The sequence below is a fragment of the Ascaphus truei genome, chromosome 3 (assembly GCF_040206685.1).
Source record: "Ascaphus truei isolate aAscTru1 chromosome 3, aAscTru1.hap1, whole genome shotgun sequence".
Lineage (NCBI taxonomy): Eukaryota > Metazoa > Chordata > Amphibia > Anura > Ascaphidae > Ascaphus > Ascaphus truei.
The window spans coordinates 431,064,672-431,091,313 of NC_134485.1; the positions used below are offsets into that span (position 1 = coordinate 431,064,672).

At 40.8% G+C, this 26,642-nt stretch overlaps 1 protein-coding gene across 1 annotated transcript in view; it reads left to right on the forward strand.

Annotated features, from left to right (window-relative positions):
• Positions 1 to 260: 260 nt before the first annotated feature.
• GPR156 (G protein-coupled receptor 156) overlaps positions 261 to 26,642 on the forward strand; it is a 32,842-nt gene continuing 6,460 nt past the window's right edge. Inside the window, exons 1-7 of the mRNA XM_075593481.1 lie at positions 261 to 1,094; positions 2,687 to 2,805; positions 3,801 to 3,924; positions 4,210 to 4,320; positions 6,999 to 7,124; positions 23,266 to 23,361; positions 23,667 to 23,903. Of these exons, the coding sequence (XP_075449596.1) occupies positions 987 to 1,094; positions 2,687 to 2,805; positions 3,801 to 3,924; positions 4,210 to 4,320; positions 6,999 to 7,124; positions 23,266 to 23,361; positions 23,667 to 23,903 (921 nt within the window). The 5' untranslated portion in view covers positions 261 to 986. The remainder of the gene's footprint in view (positions 1,095 to 2,686; positions 2,806 to 3,800; positions 3,925 to 4,209; positions 4,321 to 6,998; positions 7,125 to 23,265; positions 23,362 to 23,666; positions 23,904 to 26,642) is intronic.

Sequence of the window (26,642 nt, forward strand, 5' to 3'; positions counted from 1 at the left end):
GGGTGCTGAACTTGAGCCTGCCTGTTCTCCCGTTCACATGAGTGTGGGTGTGTGGTCCTGTCAGGCATCACTGTGCTCTATCACAGCAGCTAAACCATACCAGGATCGTTACCTGCCCAGGTGTGAGCTGTAAAACCAGGGCTGGCTCAGCCTGTCTCTGGTAATCTGTGATTTCATTGCCTGCTTCTTTGTGTTTTGCAGAATAACATCCCTGCAGCCAGCCCTTTATAAACCAGCAGCAACATCAGCAGCATCAGCAGCAGCATCAGCCGCAGCATCAGCAGCAGCATCAGCAGCATCAGCAGCAGCAGCATCAGCAGCAGCAGCAGCAGCAGCATCTTGTGTGTGTGGTAATGGGATAAGCATTCTTGCCTATGACTCCCAGGCAGTATTACCACGGCAAGTGTCTGGTTTCTGAATGACAACGCCTGCCACCTTGTGATGGATCAGAGGTACTGCACCGGGACGCAGGCACAGTGAGGACGGACCGCACACGCGTTGATAGAAAATAACCCTTCCCAGGAAAGAAGTCGCCTTCTAATCAGGATTAATATCCCACTGCGCTGCAAATAGCTTGTAATGCAACGGTTCCTCTCCCAGGGGGCTGCAAATAGTTCCTAGGAATAAGGGGGCGACCCCCTTCCCCATGGAGGACACCCCCGTTCAGCTATAAGCCTTTAACATCTATTATTTGTCATCTTAACTCTGTGCCCAGGACATACTTGAAACCGAGAGGTAACGCTCACTGTATTACTGCCTGGTAACACAGGGTATAAATAAACCCCTTCATGTAGTGGGAATGTCCAGGAATAATGGGACTTCTCCTCTCCAGGGACCCGGCGCATTGTGACCGGCCATCGTTCCCGCCCTCGTTCCTTCCACCAGTTCCTCCTGATCTGAGATCCGAGACTTCTGCCGTTGGGACTCCGGGGGTCTCCGGGATCACGGATGCCTGCTGATGACCCCCTGGCAGGGGCACAGGATATATGGAGCCGGCGTTGAACTGTACGGAGCTGTCACAGAGTCACGTGGATCCCGGCTCGGACAGGCAGGAGGTTCTGCGGGTTCTGCAGGAGCTGTGCAGGGTGTCCAGAGTAAGAGCAAGGAGAACCGCACCCCCCAAACTATACACACCCCACAAATAAGCTATACACAAGCAAATGAACCCCCTCCCACCCCTTCCCTCAACCATCTCTCCGCCACACACCCTGAGCCAGAGGTTTATTTATCAAAGTGGGGCAGAAATGTGCACAAAACGTGTCCGCGGAAATAATACCACGTCTCTCCCCAGCTGTGCAGTAACATCACAGGAAACGGCCCCTATAGCTCAAAATAACAGAATGTATTCAAATAAAACCCAAACAAAACAGCACTTATATAATAATATACAGCAGATACAGCCATTAGCACCGAGGCAGTGAGAAGCAGCCCTCTGGGACTCAGAGAGCACTGCGAGCATTAGTGGCATATATCAGAAGTACCGTGGCACGTTACTCAGTGAGCCTCACCTCAGGCCCCGGCCACAGCTCTGTCCTCACGTGGCTTCTAATTGGGAGCCTCTAGCGTGCCCCCTGCCGGCCACTGGTCTGGCTGAGTCAGGGGTTGTCCTCTCTGCGCTCTGCTTTCTTCATAGCGCTCACAAATACATTATTTGCAAGGCAAGGGCAGATACAGCAGATATGTGGAAGGAAACACCGTGTCTTTTTAGGAAGGGAAAGGTATGCAGGGAAACGCCGTGCAAGTTAAACACAGGCATAGTATTGTCCCACAGACACATCTGATTGATTAGGTTCAATCATACTCAGAGCATTCTTCCAACAAGTCATCAGGCTGTATCAGGAAAGAAAAGAAGTTACTTGTGACACATAATTGCCACATGTAACACGTGGGTATTTTGTTTGTAGTACTCGGGATCAAAATAAATACTTTAGAAATATGCCACCCAGTCAGGAAACAATTGAACATATGTCTTTTTTTCAGCCAAATGCTCTGTTACTATGTTACTGTGTTACTATGTTACTGTGTTACTATGTTGCGGTGTTACTATGTTGCGGTGTTACTATGTTGCTGTGTTACTGTGTTGATGTGTTACTATGTTACTGTGTTACTATGTTGCTAAGTTGGAACTGGGGCGCTGCCCTTACTTCCACCTTATAACGTGGCACAGTAGCAGAAGCAGCTGGTACACTGAAGCCCGCGGTGGGCATCTCTGCCAGTAGAGAGAACATGCTTCCTCCCTGGATCTTTTGGGGAAATACCCCAGGGACAGGCCTGTGGTTGCCCCAAGCATGTTTGAATTACCTTACTGTATTGCCCCTACCACCTCTGCCGGGACGCTTCTCCATGAATCCACCACCCTTTCGGTGAAGAAACACTTCCTCACATTTCCACTTGGCTGCCGCCCTCTGGCTTCAGAGCGTGACCTCTTATTTGGCGGAAATGGCCGCCATCTTTTTTTCACCCCAAAAAGCAAAAGCAAATACCTCTCTGTCACTGCATAGAAAGGCATTAATCACTGTAGAGAGCATAAAGCAGCTGATTTAAATGTGACATGTATAAAGCACCTTGAAATGAATGTTTGCAATGCTCCCCGAGACTGTCCTTTATTAAATAACCAATGATAAAATAGTGACTAGATAATGGCGGGGTGTTGGGGTCCCAGTGACTCTTGCTGTCTCCCCTCCAGCCATCAGACAGGATACAGATAACCGCTGCGGTCCTCGGAGTTTCGGGGTCACTCCTTGCCTGCGGACTCCTCCTCTCTCTCTTCTTCTTCATCTTCACTCTGCGCTTCAGGAAGAACAGGTTGGTGTGTTTTTCCGCTCCTGTCATCATTGTGTGTGTCTCTGAGAGAGCTGGGGGTTGTGTGTTCCTGGGTAGTGCACTGTGTCTTGTGTGGTGTTGTGTGGGCAGTACATGTAGCACTCTGTCTAGACTAAGAAATGAAGCATTACCCCAACGAACACATGAAACATAGACGAACATTAGACATTATTCTAGAACTGTCATCAGCTTCTCTTAGCCACAGCAAGAGGTATATATACACATAGATATAGGACCAACAGATAATTCACATATAGGTTATGAACATATGAATAAATTAACCAATTATTTTCTGATAAACCACCATCTCAGTACATATCATATGATTGATGGTTTCCACGTAACTGTTTTTTAACCCGCCTGGCCCATCCGGGCTGGGCTGCTCCGGCACGACCGACGCACTCCGCCTTGTCACCGGAGGGAGGGACGGAGGGGAAACGACAAAGATCGGACTTTCTTGCTGGCCTTTTGGCTGAAGGGAGGAAGAGATGGACGTTCTGAATCCTGACCGAGGACGGCGTCACAGAGCCCCAGGAGATTCCTAGCCATCGGGCTGAAGATCTTTGGGAGGAGTAACAGGACTTGTTTGACTTTGGGAGGACAGTCTCAAGGAGAAGGCCCCAAGCAGCTGACGTGGCTAGAGTTCAAGGGGATGCGGGGAAAAATGTGTAATGTGGTATCTCCCTGTGTAATATGGCACCCCCCTGGGTAATGTGGTATCTCCCTGGGTAATGTGGTATCTCCCTGTGTAATGTGGTATCTCCCTGTGTAATGTGGCATCCCCATGTGTAATGTGGTATCTCCCTGTGTAATGTGGTATCTCCCTGTGTAATGTGGTATCTCCCTGTGTAATGTGGTATCTCCCTGTGTAATGTGGCAACTCCCTGTGTATTGTGGCATCTCCCTGTGTAATGTGGCATCTCCCTGTGTATTGTGGCATCTCCCTGTGTAATAGTGTATGTGTATGTGTGTATCAGGATAGTGAAGATGTCCAGTCCCAATCTGAACCTGGTCATCCTGCTGGGCAGCGCTCTGAATTACACCAGCGCGTTCCTCTTTGCGGTCCAAGAGCACGCCGTCTCCATGGAAACCATCATCCAGGTCAGTGGTGACCTCACCAGATATGCATGAACCCTTTTCGCCTCTCAGAGAGGCTTCACCTGAGGGTAACCCAACTCCTGCACAGCCCCAATGCCATATCTTCCCTACTAACCCATCCACGTTCTAAAACATCTCCAGGGAGTGGCGGGTGGGACACAGAGCACGTGGCCCCTGGATGGTACGTGACGGAACTTGTCATCTTCTAGTAGGGTTGGGATGGTGCAGCATGTGGTGCAGCCTGCTCCTTCTTTACCTGTTACCCGTTCTTTGGTGTGTGTGCCCCAGGTACGGGTCAGCCTCCTTTACGTCGGGGTCACCCTGGTCTTCGGGCCCCTGCTGGGGAAAAGCTGGAGACTGCACCGGGTGTTCACACACCGGGTCCCGGACAAACGAGTGGTGAGTAATACTCCGTCCCTTCTATCCCGCGCGGGGGGTCTGGCAGCCAGTCTGCCCCTTAGAAATGAAGCAGTATCTCACCAACGCTGGCGACGGCCCCCCCCCAAATTAGGAGGAAGTTTACCGTGCGTTCATAGCCACGCTGCGGGGTTCAATCACTTAGCAGACATGGGCCTCCACGTAGCATTAAATGAAGAAGACATGGAGCGTTAAGACGGGTTAAAGGGTGTGCGCTGGTAGCGTTTCCGTTTGCTTTTCCAATAAATCAGGGGTCTCAAACTCAGTCCTCAAGGGCCAGCAACCGTCCATTTTTTATGGATATCCCTGCTTCAGCACAGGTGGCTCAATCAGTCCCAGCTTCAGCACAGGTGGCTCAATCCGTAGCAGCTTCAGCACAGGTGGCTCAATCAGTAGCAGCTTCAGCACAGCTGGCTCAATCAGTGGCTCAGTCTTCGACTGAGCCACTGATTGAGCCAGCTGTGCTGAAGCAGGGATATCCATAAGCGCTGGCTTGTTAGTGGCCCTTGAGGACTGAGTTTGAGACCCCTGCAGTAAATGAATAGTTGTGTGTGCGCCCTGAGAGCAAAGGAGGGGACACGTGAAAGAATTAGTTTGGCCTGGGTGTGGCAGGTAAGGCCAGGAAGGGGGCTTACCTAATAAGAAAGTTACATGAAGGGGGCACGTTGAGGCTCCGGTCAGACTAGCGAGCTGGAAACAGAAGGGGGTAAACATACATTCTCACCAGGGGGGCTCAGCTCGAGTCCTCAAAACCCACCAACAGGTCAGGATATCCCAGCTCGAAGACTAAGCATCTGATTAAGCCACCTGTGCTGAAGCAGGGACTGATCGGGCCACTTGTGCTGAAACAGGGACTGATTGAGCAACCTGTGCTGAAGCAGGGATATCCTGAAAACCTGACCTGTTGGGGGGGATCTTGAGGACTGGAGTTCAGCACCCCTGAAGTAGAAGACATGTAACTTCCCCTGAACACTATGTACACCCTGTAAGTTACGTTACCTCTGACTGTTCGCTGATCCGTCCTGTGCTTCAGTTAAGCCAGGCTTGGCTGTACATGCCGTGTAATGGAACGGCTAATGACTAGCGATGAAAATATGCAGGCAAAGATAAGACTCTTTGATGTGCTCACCTGCACGTCTGCTCGCTTAATCTATTTATCTGTAGTTTAAAGAGGCAATTCAAGCAGATTATAAGCACCCTTTGATTACCTGTATTAAAAACTAATTACCTAAACTGCTGATCAATTTGTTCTCCTGTGGTCGATCAGCAAAGATCCTGCTTCCTGGGGTTCACTAAATGGCTGCCTTTCAGTTTCAAATCAATCCTTCAGTCGGTGTAACTCAGCAGCTACAATGTATTCTTATATTACTAAGGTAACCTTATCTATTGTTACGGTTTGCAGCTCAAACTGCTGGGAACATTGGCAACACATGATCACAAACAGGAAAGTGTTGCAAATATCTTGCACTGCTTGGGAGGTGGGGATTGCATGTAACACATAGTGTGGGTTCTAAACTAAAGTTTCTTAACAGAAAAACCAGATTTATCAATGGAAATCCCCAATAGCAGCTTCTTCTTCTTCTTCCCTCCCTCCCTCCCTCCCGTGGGGGAGATGAGACCATTACACACTATACAATACTATATATTGGGACCAGTACTTGCTATACTGTGTCTGTAACATTCCTACGTGCTGCGCACTGTGTGCGATACTGTCATTGTGACGCGCTGTATGTCCCATTGGGAGAAAAGCGCTATATGAAATAAAGTTCTTCTTCTTCTCCCTCCCTCCTGTGGGGCAGATGAGAGGTGTATCTGACCCTCCTGTGGGGGAGATGAGAGGTGTATCTGACCCTCCTGTGGGGGAGATGAGAGGTGTATTTGACCCTCCTGTGGGGGAGATGAGAGGTGTTACTGACCCCTACTGTGGGGGAGATGAGAGGTGTATCTGACCCTCCTGTGGGGGGAGATGAGAGGTGTTACTGACCCTCCTGTGGGGGAGATGAGAGGTGTTACTGAACCTCCTGTGGAGGGAGATGAGAGGTGTTACTGACCCTCCTGTGGGGGGAGATGAGAGGTGTATCTGACTCTCCTGTAGGGAGATGAGAGGTGTTACTGACCCTCCTGTGGGGGGAGATGAGAGGTGTATCTGACCCTCCTGTGGGGAGATGAGAGGTGTTACTGACCCTCCTGTGGGGGAGATGAGAGGTGTTACTGACCCTCCTGTGGGGGAGATGAGAGGTGTATCTGACCCTCCTTTGGGGGGGGAGATGAGAGGTGTATCTGACCCCTCCTGTGGGGGAGATTAGAGGTGTATCTGTCCCTTCCTTTGGGGGGGAGATGAGAGGTGTATCTGACCCCTCCTTTGGGGGGAGAGGAGAGGTGTATCTGACCCCTCCTTTGGGGGTAGAGTAGAGGTGTATCTGACCCCTCCTTTGGGGGGAGAGTAGAGGTGTATCTGACCCCTCCTTTGGGGGGAGAGGAGAGGTGTATCTGACCCCTCCTTTGGGGGGAGAGGAGAGGTGTATCTGATCCCTCCTTTGGGGGGGAGATGAGAGGTGTATCTGACCCCTCCTGTGGGGGAGATTAGAGGTGTATCTGACCCCTACTTTGGGGGGGAGATGAGAGGTGTTACTGACCCTCCCGTGTTCTCTGTCCTGCAGATTATTAAGGACATGGCGTTACTGGCTTTGGTGGGTGTCCTGCTGTTTGCTGACACTCTGCTGCTCCTCACGTGGGTACTGTCTGACCCTGTGCGGTGCGTCCGGTCCGCAAGCGCCAGCATCAGGGTAAGAGCTTGGGCCGAAAAGACCAGCACACGCTATACAATACTATACATGGACCAGCACACAGTATACAATACTATACATGGACCAGCACACAGTATACAATACTATACATGGACCAGCACACAGTATACAATACTATACATGGACCAGCACACACTATACAATACTATACATGGACCAGCACACACTATACAATACTATACATGGACCAGCACACACTATACAATACTATACATGGACCAGTACTTATTATACAATACTATACATGGACCAGCACACACTATACAATACTATACATGGACCAGCACACAGTATACAATACTATACATGGACCAGTACTTATTATACAATACTATACATGGACCAGCACACAGTATACAATACTATACATGGACCAGCACACACTATACAATACTATACATGGACCAGTACTTATTATACAATACTATACATGGACCAGCACACACTATACAATACTATACATGGACCAGTACTTATTATACAATACTATACATGGACCAGCACACACTATACAATACTATACATGGACCAGCACACACTATACAATACTATACATGGACCAGCACACACTATACAATACTATACATGGACCAGTACTTATTATACAATACTATACATGGACCAGCACACACTATACAATACTATACATGGACCAGTACTTATTATACAATACTATACATGGACCAGCACACACTATACAATACTATACATGGACCAGCACACACTATACAATACTATACATGGACCAGCACACACTATACAATACTATACATGGACCAGTACTTATTATACAATACTATACATGGACCAGCACACACTATACAATACTATACATGGACCAGTACTTATTATACAATACTATACATGGACCAGCACACACTATACAATACTATACATGGACCAGTACTTACTATACAATACTATACATGGACCAGCACATACTATACAATACTATACATGGACCAGTACTTACTATACAATACTATACATGGACCAGCACACAGTATACAATACTATACATGGACCAGTACTTATTATACAATACTATACATGGACCAGTACTTACTATACAATACTATACATGGACCAGCACACACTATACAATACTATACATGGACCAGTACTTATTATACAATACTATACATGGACCAGTACTTACTATACAATACTATACATGGACCAGTACTTATTATACAATACTATACATGGACCAGCACACACTATACAATACTATACATGGACCAGCACACACTATACAATACTATACATGGACCAGTACTTATTATACAATACTATACATGGACCAGCACACACTATACAATACTATACATGGACCCGTACTTATTATACAATACTATACATGGACCAGCACACACTATACAATACTATACATGGACCAGTACTTACTATACAATACTATACACGGACCAGCACACACTATACAATACTACTATTCATGGACAAGTACTTACTATACAATACTATACATGGACCAGCACACACTATACAATACTATACATGGACTAGTACTTATTATACAATACTATACATGGACCAGTACTTATTATACAATACTATACATGGACCAGTACTTACTATACAATACTATACATGGACCAGTACACACTATACAATACTATACATGGACCAGTAAGTACTATACAATACTATACATGGACCAGTACTTATTATACAATACTATACATGGACCAGCACACACTATACAATACTATACATGGACCAGCACACACTATACAATACTATACATAGACCAGTATTTACTATACAATACTATACATGGACCAGTACTTATTATACAATACTATACATGGACCAGCACACACTATACAATACTATACATGGACCAGTACTTATTATACAATACTATACATGGACCAGCACACACTATACAATACTATACATGGACCAGTACTTACTATACAATACTATACATGGACCAGTACTTACTATACAATACTATACATGGACCAGTACTTATTATACAATACTATACATGGACCAGCACACAATATACATGGACCAGTACTTACTATACAATACTATACATGGACCAGTACTTACTATACAATACTATACATGGACCAGTACTTATTATACAATACTATACATGGACCAGCACACACTATACAATACTATACATGGACCAGTACTTATTATACAATACTATACATGGACCAGCACACACTATACAATACTATACATGGACCAGTACTTATTATACAATACTATACATGGGCCAGTACTTATTATACAATATTATACATGGGCCAGTACTTACTATACAATACTATACATGGACCAGTACTTACTATACAATACTATACATGGACCAGTACTTACTATACAATACTATACATGGACCAGTACTTATTATACAATACTATACATGGACCAGTACTTATTATACAATACTATACATGGACCAGCACACACTATACAATACTATACATGGACCAGTACTTATTATACAATACTATACATGGGCCAGTACTTATTATACAATATTATACATGGGCCAGTACTTACTATACAATACTATACATGGACCAGTACTTACTATACAATACTATACATGGACCAGTACTTATTATACAATACTATACATGGACCAGCACACACTATACAATACTATACATGGGCCAGTACTTATTATACAATACTATACATGGACCAGTACTTACTATACAATACTATACATGGACCAGTACTTACTATACAATACTATACATGGACCAGTACTTATTATACAATACTATACATGGACCAGTACTTATTATACAATACTATACATGGGCCAGTACTTATTATACAATACTATACATGGACCAGTACACACTATACATGGACCAGTACTTACTATACAATACTATACATGGACCAGTACTTATTATACAATACTATACATGGACCAGCACACACTATACAATACTATACATGGACCAGTACTTATTATACAATACTATACATGGACCAGCACACACTATACAATACTATACATGGACCAGCACACACTATACAATACTATACATGGACCAGCACACACTATACAATACTATACATGGACCAGTACTTATTATACAATACTATACATGGACCAGCACACACTATACAATACTATACATGGACCAGTACTTATTATACAATACTATACATGGACCAGCACACACTATACAATACTATACATGGACCAGTACTTACTATACAATACTATACATGGACCAGCACATACTATACAATACTATACATGGACCAGTACTTACTATACAATACTATACATGGACCAGCACACACTATACAATACTATACATGGACTAGTACTTATTATACAATACTATACATGGACCAGTACTTATTATACAATACTATACATGGAACAGTACTTACTATACAATACTATACATGGACCAGTACACACTATACAATACTATACATGGACCAGTACTTACTATACAATACTATACATGGACCAGTACTTATTATACAATACTATACATGGACCAGCACACACTATACAATACTATACATGGACCAGCACACACTATACAATACTATACATAGACCAGTATTTACTATACAATAATATACATGGACCAGTACTTATTATACAATACTATACATGGACCAGCACACACTATACAATACTATACATGGACCAGTACTTATTATACAATACTATACATGGACCAGCACACACTATACAATACTATACATGGACCACCACACACTATACAATACTATACATGGACCAGTACTTACTATACAATACTATACATGGACCAGTACTTACTATACAATACTATACATGGACCAGTACTTATTATACAATACTATACATGGACCAGCACACACTATACAATACTATACATGGACCAGCACACACTATACATGGACCAGTACTTACTATACAATACTATACATGGACCAGTACTTACTATACAATACTATACATGGACCAGTACTTACTATACAATACTATACATGGACCAGTACTTATTATACAATACTATACATGGACCAGCACACACTATACAATACTATACATGGACCAGTACTTATTATACAATACTATACATGGACCAGCACACACTATACAATACTATACATGGACCAGTACTTATTATACAATACTATACATGGACCAGTACTTATTATACAATACTATACATGGGCCAGTACTTATTATACAATATTATACATGGGCCAGTACTTACTATACAATACTATACATGGACCAGTACTTACTATACAATACTATACATGGACCAGTACTTATTATACAATACTATACATGGACCAGTACTTATTATACAATACTATACATGGACCAGTACTTACTATACAATACTATACATGGACCAGTACTTATTATACAATACTATACATGGACCAGCACACACTATACAATACTATACATGGACCAGTACTTATTATACAATACTATACATGGACCAGCACACACTATACAATACTATACATGGACCAGTACTTATTATACAATACTATACATGGGCCAGTACTTATTATACAATATTATACATGGGCCAGTACTTACTATACAATACTATACATGGACCAGTACTTACTATACAATACTATACATGGACCAGTACTTATTATACAATACTATACATGGGCCAGTACTTATTATACAATACTATACATGGACCAGTACTTACTATACAATACTATACATGGACCAGTACACACTATACAATACTATACATGGACCAGTACTTACTATACAATACTATACATGGACCAGTACTTATTATACAATACTATACATGGACCAGCACACACTATACAATACTATACATGGACCAGCACACACTATACAATACTATACATAGACCAGTATTTACTATACAATACTATACATGGACCAGTACTTATTATACAATACTATACATGGACCAGCACACACTATACAATACTATACATGGACCAGTACTTATTATACAATACTATACATGGACCAGCACACACTATACAATACTATACATGGACCACCACACACTATACAATACTATACATGGACCAGTACTTACTATACAATACTATACATGGACCAGTACTTACTATACAATACTATACATGGACCAGTACTTATTATACAATACTATACATGGACCAGCACACACTATACAATACTATACATGGACCAGCACACACTATACATGGACCAGTACTTACTATACAATACTATACATGGACCAGTACTTATTATACAATACTATACATGGACCAGCACACACTATACAATACTATACATGGACCAGTACTTATTATACAATACTATACATGGACCAGCACACACTATACAATACTATACATGGACCAGTACTTATTATACAATACTATACATGGACCAGTACTTATTATACAATACTATACATGGGCCAGTACTTATTATACAATACTATACATGGACCAGTACTTATTATACAATACTATACATGGACCAGCACACACTATACAATACTATACATGGACCAGCACACACTATACATGGACCAGTACTTACTATACAATACTATACATGGACCAGTACTTACTATACAATACTATACATGGACCAGTACTTACTATACAATACTATACATGGACCAGTACTTATTATACAATACTATACATGGACCAGCACACACTATACAATACTATACATGGACCAGTACTTATTATACAATACTATACATGGACCAGCACACACTATACAATACTATACATGGACCAGTACTTATTATACAATACTATACATGGACCAGTACTTATTATACAATACTATACATGGGCCAGTACTTATTATACAATATTATACATGGGCCAGTACTTACTATACAATACTATACATGGACCAGTACTTACTATACAATACTATACATGGACCAGTACTTATTATACAATACTATACATGGACCAGTACTTATTATACAATACTATACATGGACCAGTACTTACTATACAATACTATACATGGACCAGTACTTATTATACAATACTATACATGGACCAGCACACACTATACAATACTATACATGGACCAGTACTTATTATACAATACTATACATGGACCAGCACACACTATACAATACTATACATGGACCAGTACTTATTATACAATACTATACATGGGCCAGTACTTATTATACAATATTATACATGGGCCAGTACTTACTATACAATACTATACATGGACCAGTATTTACTATACAATACTATACATGGACCAGTACTTATTATACAATACTATACATGGGCCAGTACTTATTATACAATACTATACATGGACCAGTACTTACTATACAATACTATACATGGACCAGTACTTACTATACAATACTATACATGGACCAGTACTTATTATACAATACTATACATGGACCAGCACACACTATACATGGACCAGTACTTACTATACAATACTATACATGGACCAGTACTTATTATACAATACTATACATGGACCAGCACACACTATACAATACTATACATGGACCAGTACTTATTATACAATACTATACATGGACCAGCACACACTATACAATACTATACATGGACCAGCACACACTATACAATACTATACATGGACCAGCACACACTATACAATACTATACATGGACCAGTACTTATTATACAATACTATACATGGACCAGCACACACTATACAATACTATACATGGACCAGTACTTATTATACAATACTATACATGGACCAGCACACAGTATACAATACTATACATGGACCAGTACTTACTATACAATACTATACATGGACCAGCACATACTATACAATACTATACATGGACCAGTACTTACTATACAATACTATACATGGACCAGCACACACTATACAATACTATACATGGACCAGTACTTATTATACAATACTATACATGGACCAGTACTTACTATACAATACTATACATGGACCAGCACACACTATACAATACTATACATGGACCAGTACTTATTATACAATACTATACATGGACCAGTACTTACTATACAATACTATACATGGACCAGTACTTATTATACAATACTATACATGGACCAGTACTTATTATACAATACTATACATGGACCAGCACACACTATACAATACTATACATGGACCAGCACACACTATACAATACTATACATGGACCAGTACTTATTATACAATACTATACATGGACCAGCACACACTATACAATACTATACATGGACCCGTACTTATTATACAATACTATACATGGACCAGCACACACTATACAATACTATACATGGACCAGTACTTATTATACAATACTATACATGGACCAGCACACACTATACAATACTATACATGGACCACCACACACTATACAATACTATACATGGACCAGTACTTACTATACAATACTATACATGGACCAGTACTTATTATACAATACTATACATGGACCAGCACACACTATACAATACTATACATGGACCAGTACTTATTATACAATACTATACATGGACCAGCACACAGTATACAATACTATACATGGACCAGTACTTACTATACAATACTATACATGGACCAGCACATACTATACAATACTATACATGGACCAGTACTTACTATACAATACTATACATGGACCAGCACACACTATACAATACTATACATGGACCAGTACTTATTATACAATACTATACATGGACCAGTACTTACTATACAATACTATACATGGACCAGCACACACTATACAATACTATACATGGACCAGTACTTATTATACAATACTATACATGGACCAGTACTTACTATACAATACTATACATGGACCAGTACTTATTATACAATACTATACATGGACCAGTACTTATTATACAATACTATACATGGACCAGCACACACTATACAATACTATACATGGACCAGCACACACTATACAATACTATACATGGACCAGTACTTATTATACAATACTATACATGGACCAGCACACACTATACAATACTATACATGGACCCGTACTTATTATACAATACTATACATGGACCAGCACACACTATACAATACTATACATGGACCAGTACTTATTATACAATACTATACATGGACCAGCACACACTATACAATACTATACATGGACCACCACACACTATACAATACTATACATGGACCAGTACTTACTATACAATACTATACATGGACCAGTACTTACTATACAATACTATACATGGACCAGTACTTATTATACAATACTATACATGGACCAGCACACACTATACAATACTATACATGGACCAGCACACACTATACATGGACCAGTACTTACTATACAATACTATACATGGACCAGTACTTACTATACAATACTATACATGGACCAGTACTTACTATACAATACTATACATGGACCAGTACTTATTATACAATACTATACATGGACCAGCACACACTATACAATACTATACATGGACCAGTACTTATTATACAATACTATACATGGACCAGCACACACTATACAATACTATACATGGACCAGTACTTATTATACAATACTATACATGGACCAGTACTTATTATACAATACTATACATGGGCCAGTACTTATTATACAATATTATACATGGGCCAGTACTTACTATACAATACTATACATGGACCAGTACTTACTATACAATACTATACATGGACCAGTACTTATTATACAATACTATACATGGACCAGTACTTATTATACAATACTATACATGGACCAGTACTTACTATACAATACTATACATGGACCAGTACTTATTATACAATAATATACATGGACCAGCACACACTATACAATACTATACATGGACCAGTACTTATTATACAATACTATACATGGACCAGCACACACTATACAATACTATACATGGACCAGTACTTATTATACAATACTATACATGGGCCAGTACTTATTATACAATATTATACATGGGCCAGTACGTACTATACAATACTATACATGGACCAGTACTTACTATACAATACTATACATGGACCAGTACTTATTATACAATACTATACATGGGCCAGTACTTATTATACAATACTATACATGGACCAGTACTTACTATACAATACTATACATGGACCAGTACTTACTATACAATACTATACATGGACCAGTACTTATTATACAATACTATACATGGACCAGCACACACTATACATGGACCAGTACTTACTATACAATACTATACATGGACCAGTACTTATTATACAATACTATACATGGACCAGCACACACTATACAATACTATACATGGACCAGTACTTATTATACAATACTATACATGGACCAGCACACACTATACAATACTATACATGGACCAGCACACACTATACAATACTATACATGGACCAGCACACACTATACAATACTATACATGGACCAGTACTTATTATACAATACTATACATGGACCAGCACACACTATACAATACTATACATGGACCAGTACTTATTATACAATACTATACATGGACCAGCACACAGTATACAATACTATACATGGACCAGTACTTACTATACAATACTATACATGGACCAGCACATACTATACAATACTATACATGGACCAGTACTTACTATACAATACTATACATGGACCAGCACACACTATACAATACTATACATGGACCAGTACTTATTATACAATACTATACATGGACCAGTACTTACTATACAATACTATACATGGACCAGCACACACTATACAATACTATACATGGACCAGTACTTATTATACAATACTATACATGGACCAGTACTTACTATACAATACTATACATGGACCAGTACTTATTATACAATACTATACATGGACCAGTACTTATTATACAATACTATACATGGACCAGCACACACTATACAATACTATACATGGACCAGCACACACTATACAATACTATACAATACTATACATGGACCAGTACTTATTATACAATACTATACATGGACCAGCACACACTATACAATACTATACATGGACCCGTACTTATTATACAATACTATACATGGACCAGCACACACTATACAATACTATACATGGACCAGTACTTACTATACAATACTATACACGGACCAGCACACACTATACAATACTACTATTCATGGACAAGTACTTACTATACAATACTATACATGGACCAGCACACACTATACAATACTATACATGGACTAGTACTTATTATACAATACTATACATGGACCAGTACTTATTATACAATACTATACATGGACCAGTACTTACTATACAATACTATACATGGACCAGTACACACTATACAATACTATACATGGACCAGTACTTACTATACAATACTATACATGGACCAGTACTTATTATACAATACTATACATGGACCAGCACACACTATACAATACTATACATGGACCAGCACACACTATACAATACTATACATAGACCAGTATTTACTATACAATACTATACATGGACCAGTACTTATTATACAATACTATACATGGACCAGCACACACTATACAATACTATACATGGACCAGTACTTATTATACAATACTATACATGGACCAGCACACACTATACAATACTATACATGGACCAGTACTTACTATACAATACTATACATGGACTAGTACTTATTATACAATACTATACATGGACCAGTACTTATTATACAATACTATACATGGACCAGTACTTACTATACAATACTATACATGGACCAGTACTTACTATACAATACTATACATGAACCAGTACTTATTATACAATACTATACATGGACCAGTACTTATTATACAATACTATACATGGACCAGCACACACTATACAATACTATACATGGACCAGCACACACTATACAATACTATACATAGACCAGTATTTACTATACAATACTATACATGGACCAGTACTTATTATGCAATACTATACATGGACCAGCACACAGTATACATGGACCAGTACTTACTATACAATACTATACATGGACCAGTACTTACTATACAATACTATACATGGACCAGCACACACTATACAATACTATACATGGACCAGTACACACTATACAGTATAATACTATACATGGGCCAGTACTTACTATACAATACTATACATGGACCAGTACTTACTATACAATACTATACATGGACCAGTACTTATTATACAATACTATACATGGACCAGCACACACTATACAATACTATACATGGACCAGCACACACTATACAATACTATACATGGACCAGTACTTACTATACAATACTATACATGGACCAGTACTTATTATACAATACTATACATGGACCAGCACACACTATACAATACTATACATGGACCAGTACTTACTATACAATACTATACATGGACCAGTACTTATTATACAATACTATACATAGACCAGCACACACTATACAATACTATACATGGACCAGTACTTATTATACAATACTATACATGGACCAGCACACACTATACAATACTATACATGGACCAGTACTTATTATACAATACTATACATGGACTAGTACTTATTATACAATAGTATACATGGGCCAGTACTTACTATACAATACTATACATGGACCAGTACTTACTATACAATACTATACATGGACCAGTACTTATTATACAATACTATACATGGGCCAGTACTTATTATACAATACTATACATGGACCAGTACTTATTATACAATACTATACATGGACCAGTACTTATTATACAATACTATACATGGACCAGCACACACTATACAATACTATACATGGACCAGTACTTATTATACAATACTATACATGGACCAGCACACACTATACAATACTATACATGGACCAGTACTTATTATACAATACTATACATGGACTAGTACTTATTATACAATACTATACATGGACCAGTACTTATTATACAATACTATACATGGACCAGTACTTACTATACAATACTATACATGGACCAGTACTTATTATACAATACTATACATGGACCAGCACACACTATACAATACTATACATGGACCAGTACTTATTATACAATACTATACATGGACCAGCACACACTATACAATACTATACATAAACCAGTATTTACTATACAATACTATACATGGACCAGTACTTATTATACAATACTATACATGGACCAGCACACACTATACATGGACCAGTACTTACTATACAATACTATACATGGACCAGTACTTACTATACAATACTATACATGGACCAGCACACACTATACAATACTATACATGGACCAGTACACACTATACAGTATAATACTATACATGGGCCAGTACTTACTATACAATACTATACATGGACCAGTACTTACTATACAATACTATACATGGACCAGTACTTATTATACAATACTATACATGGACCAGCACACACTATACAATACTATACATGGACCAGTACTTATTATACAATACTATACATGGGCCAGTACTTATTATACAATATTATACATGGGCCAGTACTTACTATACAATACTATACATGGACCAGTACTAACTATACAATACTATACATGGACCAGTACTTACTATACAATACTATACATGGACCAGTACTTATTATACAATACTATACATGGACCAGCACACACTATACAATACTATACATGGACCAGTACTTATTATACAATACTATACATGGACCAGCACACACTATGCAATACTATACATGGACCAGTACTTATTATACAATACTATACATGGGCCAGTACTTATTATACAATATTATACATGGGCCAGTACTTACTATACAATACTATACATGGACCAGTACTTACTATACAATACTATACATGGACCAGTACTTATTATACAATACTATACATGGGCCAGTACTTATTATACAATACTATACATGGACCAGTACTTACTATACAATACTATACATGGACCAGTACTTACTATACAATACTATACATGGACCAGCACACACTATACAATACTATACATGGACCAGCACACACTATACATGGGCCAGTACTTACTATACAATACTATACATGGACCAGTACTTACTATACAATACTATACATGGACCAGTACTTACTATACAATACTATACATGGACCAGTACTTATTATACAATACTATACATGGACCAGCACACACTATACAATACTATACATGGACCAGTACTTACTATACAATACTATACATGGACCAGTACTTACTATACAATACTATACATTGACCAGTACTTATTATACAATACTATACATGGACCAGCACACACTATACAATACTATACATGGACCAGCACACACTATACAATACTATACATGGACCAGTACTTACTATACAATACTATACATGGACCAGTACTTATTATACAATACTATACATGGACCAGCACACACTATACAATACTATACATGGACCAGCACACACTATACAATACTATACATGGACCCGTACTTATTATACAATACTATACATGGACCCGTACTTATTATACAATACTATACATGGACCAGCACACACTATACAATACTATACATGGACCAGTACTTATTATACAATACTATACATGGACCAGCACACACTATACAATACTATACATGGACCAGTACTTATTATACAATACTATACATGGACCAGCACACACTATACAATACTATACATGGACCAGTACTTATTATACAATACTATACATGGACCAGTACTTATTATACAATACTATACATGGACCAGCACACACTATACAATACTATACATGGACCAGTACTTATTATACAATACTATACATGGACCAGTACTTACTGTACAATACTATACATGGACCAGTACTTATTATACAATACTATACATGGACCAGCACACACTATACAATACTATACATGGACCAGTACTTATTATACAATACTATACATGGATCAGCACACACTATACAATACTATACATGGGCCAGTACTTATTATACAATACTATACATGGACCAGCACACACTATACAATACTATACATGGACCAGTACTTATTATACAATACTATACATGGACCAGCACACACTATACAATACTATACATGGACCAGTACTTATTATACAATACTATACATGGATCAGCACACACTATACAATACTATACATGGACCAGCACACACTATACAATACTATACATGGGCCAGTACTTATTATACAATACTATACATGGACCAGCACACACTATACAATACTATACATGGGCCAGTACTTATTATACAATACTATACATGGACCAGCACACACTATACAATACTATACATGGACCAGTACTTATTATACAATGCGATATTGAGACCAGTACTTACTATACAATATTTTACTGGGACTAGTACTCACTATACAATACTATACTGGGACCAGTACTGACTTTAAAATACTATACTGGGACCAGTACTTACTATACAATACTTTACTTGGACCATTACGCACTATACAATACTATATATTGGGACCAGTACTTGCTATACTGTGTCTGTAACATTCCTACGTGCTGCGCTGTAATTGTGACGCGCTGTATGTCCCTTTGGCAGAAAAGCGTTATATGGAATAAAGTTATTATCATTATTAAACAATACCATACTGGGCCCTATACTCGCTATACAATATAGAAAAAACGGACACATTATACAATACTTTACTGGGACTAATACTCGCTATACAATACCATACTAGGCCTGGTACTTCCTATACAATACCATACTGGGACTAATACTCGCTATACTATACCATACTGGGCCTGGTACTCCCTATACAATACCATACTGGGACTAATACTCGCTATACAATACCATACTGGGTCTAATACTCGCTATACAATACCATACTGGGCCTGGTACTCCCTATACAATGCCATACTGGGACTAATACTCGCTATACAATTCCATACTGGGCCTGGTACTCCCTATACAATACCATACTGGGACTAATACTCGCTATACAATACCATACTGGGCCCTATACTCGCTATACAATATAGAAAAAACGGACACATTATACAATACTTTACTGGGACTAATACTCGCTATACAATACCATACTAGGCCTGGTACTTCCTATACAATACCATACTGGGACTAATACTCGCTATACTATACCATACTGGGCCTGGTACTCCCTATACAATACCATACTGGGACTAATACTCGCTATACAATACCATACTGGGTCTAATACTCGCTATACAATACCATACTGGGCCTGGTACTCCCTATACAATACCATACTGGGACTAATACTCGCTATACAATTCCATACTGGGCCTGGTACTCCCTATACAATACCATACTGGGCCTGGTTCTCCCTATACAATACCATACTGACCTGGTACTCCCTATACAATACCATAGTGGACATGGTACTCCCTATACAATACTATACTGGGCCTGGTACTCCCTATACAATACTATACTGGGCCTGGTACTCCCTATACAATACCATACTGGGCCTGGAACTCCCTGTACAATAACATACTGGACCAGGTAATCCCTATACAATTCCATACTGGGCCCAGTACTCCTTATACAATACAATACTGGGCCCGGTCTTCACTATATAATCCCATACTGGGCCCAGTACTCGCTATACATTAACACACTGATTACCAGTGATCCTGCACACCTACTTGTATATAGATACACCTGTGTTTGCATACAGTAGATATACTTTACATACACATGTTCCATTACATACACACGCTATACATATATACATTATGTATACTAGATTATATATACACGTTACATATACAAACACATACTGATATAGATGATCCATTCACACTCTATACATGCAAATAAACAAGACTTGGGCCCATGTGTACTAAGCAGCGCTCTGCCATAAGGCCCCTTTCAGCGCTGGCAGAAACCTCGCAGCCTATTTAAGTGGATGGACTGCATGGTGTCTTATAGCAATGCTAGGGATGCTTACTAAATATGGTTCCATATGGCCCATTCACCTAAGATGAGCTGGAAGGTGTCTCCTGCAATAAACCTGCGTAGTAAATATGACCCTTCATGGGCAGTAAATTAGGAATTATTGGTCATCATGGTCCGTCTCCACTTGATAACATCTTTTGGCCTCTGCACGACTCATTCTGCTCCCCTTCCCCACACAGGCGGCAGATCGGGGGACATTCTGTGCGGTCACCAGGCTGAACTTCTGTGCTTCTCTCTACGCTGATCTCTGGATAGTTCTCCATGTTGGGTTTAAGGTAGGAAACATTCCCCGTTACCGTACAATGTAATGCCAGGTGTAAGCTTTCGGGGAGCTTCAAATGGGTCAAGTTTTCCCCATCAATGATATACCTCCCTCTCCTCCCAACCTCTACCAATACTCCAGAACCCCACAAATATGTCAACGTGCCATGTACCACAAACAGGGGAAATATTCATTCTACGGTAATAAGGACAGAGATGGATAGAATATGTTTTCCTATATTATCTTCTTTGCCACATACCTGTCCTTTCTCTGTACTCCCAGTTTACTACATTGAGCTTCTTTATCTGTTCTTGTCAGGGCGCCATTCTAATTTATGGCAGTTACTTGGCTGGTTTGACCAATAACATCAGCTCTCCGCCTGTCAACCAGTCCTTGGCCATCATGGTTGGGAGTGGCCTAGTCATTGTGGGCACCGGATCAGTATTCCTGGTTACTCGATTCTTCTACACCTGGTCTAACCTGGTCTACGGGGTGACGTCCGGAAGCATCCTCATCTGTACCACCACCATCAACTGCCTCGTCTTCATTCCACAGGTACCACCAGCCCGTAGACAGAAGACAGCGTGGGGGATATGGCTTGCTTTCACAAGGAGGAGGAGTCATATAACTCTGATTAGTATAGATGGGATTTTAAGGGTTATTAAACGGCAGATCTTGGCACTATGGCACGGAAACTCCGGTTGAGCTATGTTAACGCCTCATTAACTGGTAACATGTATCTTCAAAGTTCACTAACACCGTGTTAATGGCCAGAAACGGCATTGCACCAACTATAACCGCGGTAGTGCTAACGGTATGCTCCGTTATAGGTAATGCAGGGATTTAACGAGACGCTAGTTAGGTCATAACTAAAGTTGGGCCAGACCCTGAAATATACGTGGGGGGGAGGGAGAGGTGGGTGAGAGGGGGGAAAGCTGAGGGGGGAGGGAGAGGTGGAAGGATTGGGAGAGGGGGAGGGGGAGGGTGGAGTGAAAGGGAAGGAGAAGTGAGAGGGGGAATTACAGAGGAGGAGGGAGAGAGGGAGGTGAGGGAGACGTGGGGAGGTAAGAGGGGGAGTTAGAGGGAAGGGGGGAGGAAGAGGCAGAGGTGGGGGAGATGGAGGTGAGAGAGAGGGGGAGGGAGGGAAATTGTCAACATGGTAAACAAATGCTTTGGGTGGTTTTTAAAATCTTTATCTAATGTGTTTTGGTGGTAAGACTCTTTGCCAACCCTCAAAGACCCAGGCAAATTGTTAGCTTAGCTTTGCTTCTTTGTTTCCAAAGTAATTATGGGTCCATGATTAGAGTGAGGGATACACATAAATAGCTGATATATTACACTACAAGCGATACCGATAAGTTACTTTTAAGTGTCATCTAAACTTTCTAAGGAAGCCAGTTATACTTGTAACCCCTCTATTTTACCTCAGACTAACACCTATTGCTGAAGCGGGGGCCTGTCCTCCTTCTCTGTATGCTCCCCACTCATGGGCGCGAGTCAGACAAAATGGAGGCAGACTACAGGAACGTTTATAATACCGCTATATTTATAAAGCAGTTAGAAAAGATACACAGGTACCTCATGATCCTCAACAGAGGGGTCATTCAATTTATTTATTTATGTATAAAATGTGTTACCAGGAAGTGATACAGTGAGAGTTACCGCTCGTTTTCACGTATGTCCTGGGCACAGAGTTATGATGACAGATACATGGTTACAATACATAGTTACATAAGTGAGCAGGATTATACATTACATACAAGACATTGCATGCACAGTAAGAGATAATACATGTTATAGGCGTGTAGCCCTCTTACCCCCACCCTAAGTGAGATTGGGGTGTGTAGGTGTATCTGACTACTTCTAGTGTGGTGCTATACCTGTTGCTCACAGGAGGGCTGAGCTTCCGCCACGGGGAACCTGGGGCATTTATACTAGGGGTACTTACTTCCAACGATGCAGCGCCTCCACCTGCGATGGCTCCCACCATAGGGGGAGTGTTTCCTCGCAGGACAATCACAATAATCGATACTCACACAGATATATATATTAACCTGGGACTTTACTCAACATGCAAGAAACAGATCACAGCAATATCATCATAACCTGTGTCCCTCTCTAGAGGAGACACTTACTGCGTCGCGCAGGACGCTTCCCCAACACTAGGTGATCCCACCCAGTGTCCCGAGAATCCCCACCCAATGTCCCGCACTCTAGGAGAGAACGTGGGTGACTGCGCAGTCACTAATTAATGTGTTAGGTCTGTTGGTGCACATATATATAGTGAATACCTTCCGAGCACTCCGATGCTCGGGCCTGCAACACTCTTCTCAAAGGGTCAGACGTGCGATGCCTCCGTCTGATCCTATCCAGGTACTTCTCCAGGAACCCCAACGAGGGTCCCACCGCTTCACGGGAACACAACCTAATCACGGGAACACACCGCATCACGGGAACAGCAACCGCCGCTATATCCCTATCTCTTTCTCACTAACCCTAACGTGACAGGAACCCTAACCTAGGGCCTGTCCCTGATGAACCGCAACCTGGGGTGGCTTGGGGAAATCTCCTAGGGCCTGCGGAGTAATAACCTGCCCCACTCCCCTAACTCATCCCAGTCCTGACACTCACTGAACCCTAACACTAACACTACACTACGCACTGCAAACTTCATAACGCGTACAGCAACTTGCTGCACACTAGCACTATGCCTTCTTGTCAGGCCTCACAGCACTGCCAGCCGTGATCCTGACAAGACAGCACACACACACGCACTAAGGGCAGCGTCCCTATCTGGGCCGTCCCTCAGCACTTACCCACTAACCTGGTGGGGAGTTGGGGCCTTACTTGGGATGTGGGGACCTTACTCGATGCAGGAGCTGCATATGCTCTCTGCACCCTTCCTTCCCTCACAGCTCCCCAGCTCCAACTGCCGTTCTCCGCGCGCGAAATGTATCTTATTGCTCCCTCTGGAGATCCTTGGCCCTTATTGGCCACACGGAGGCACCTGATGTGCTTGCCCCTAAGTCTCATGGGAGTTGTAGTCCCGTGGAGGCTGCAAATACATTGGGGCCGCGTGCGCGCCTTTCCTGCGCCTGCGCGAATCCCTAATGGCCGTCGCAACCTCTCCTGAACAGTCCCTGCCCTCGCGCGACTTCTCTGGAGCTCTCCTGCCGCCTGGCTATTCCTGCGCATGCGCGAGCTGTTGCGCAATGGCGGCGCCCTCCTCGCTAGCTGCCGGGACCGCAGCAACGCGATCGCGGCCTTAGCAACGGCCCGATCGCGTCCCCGGCA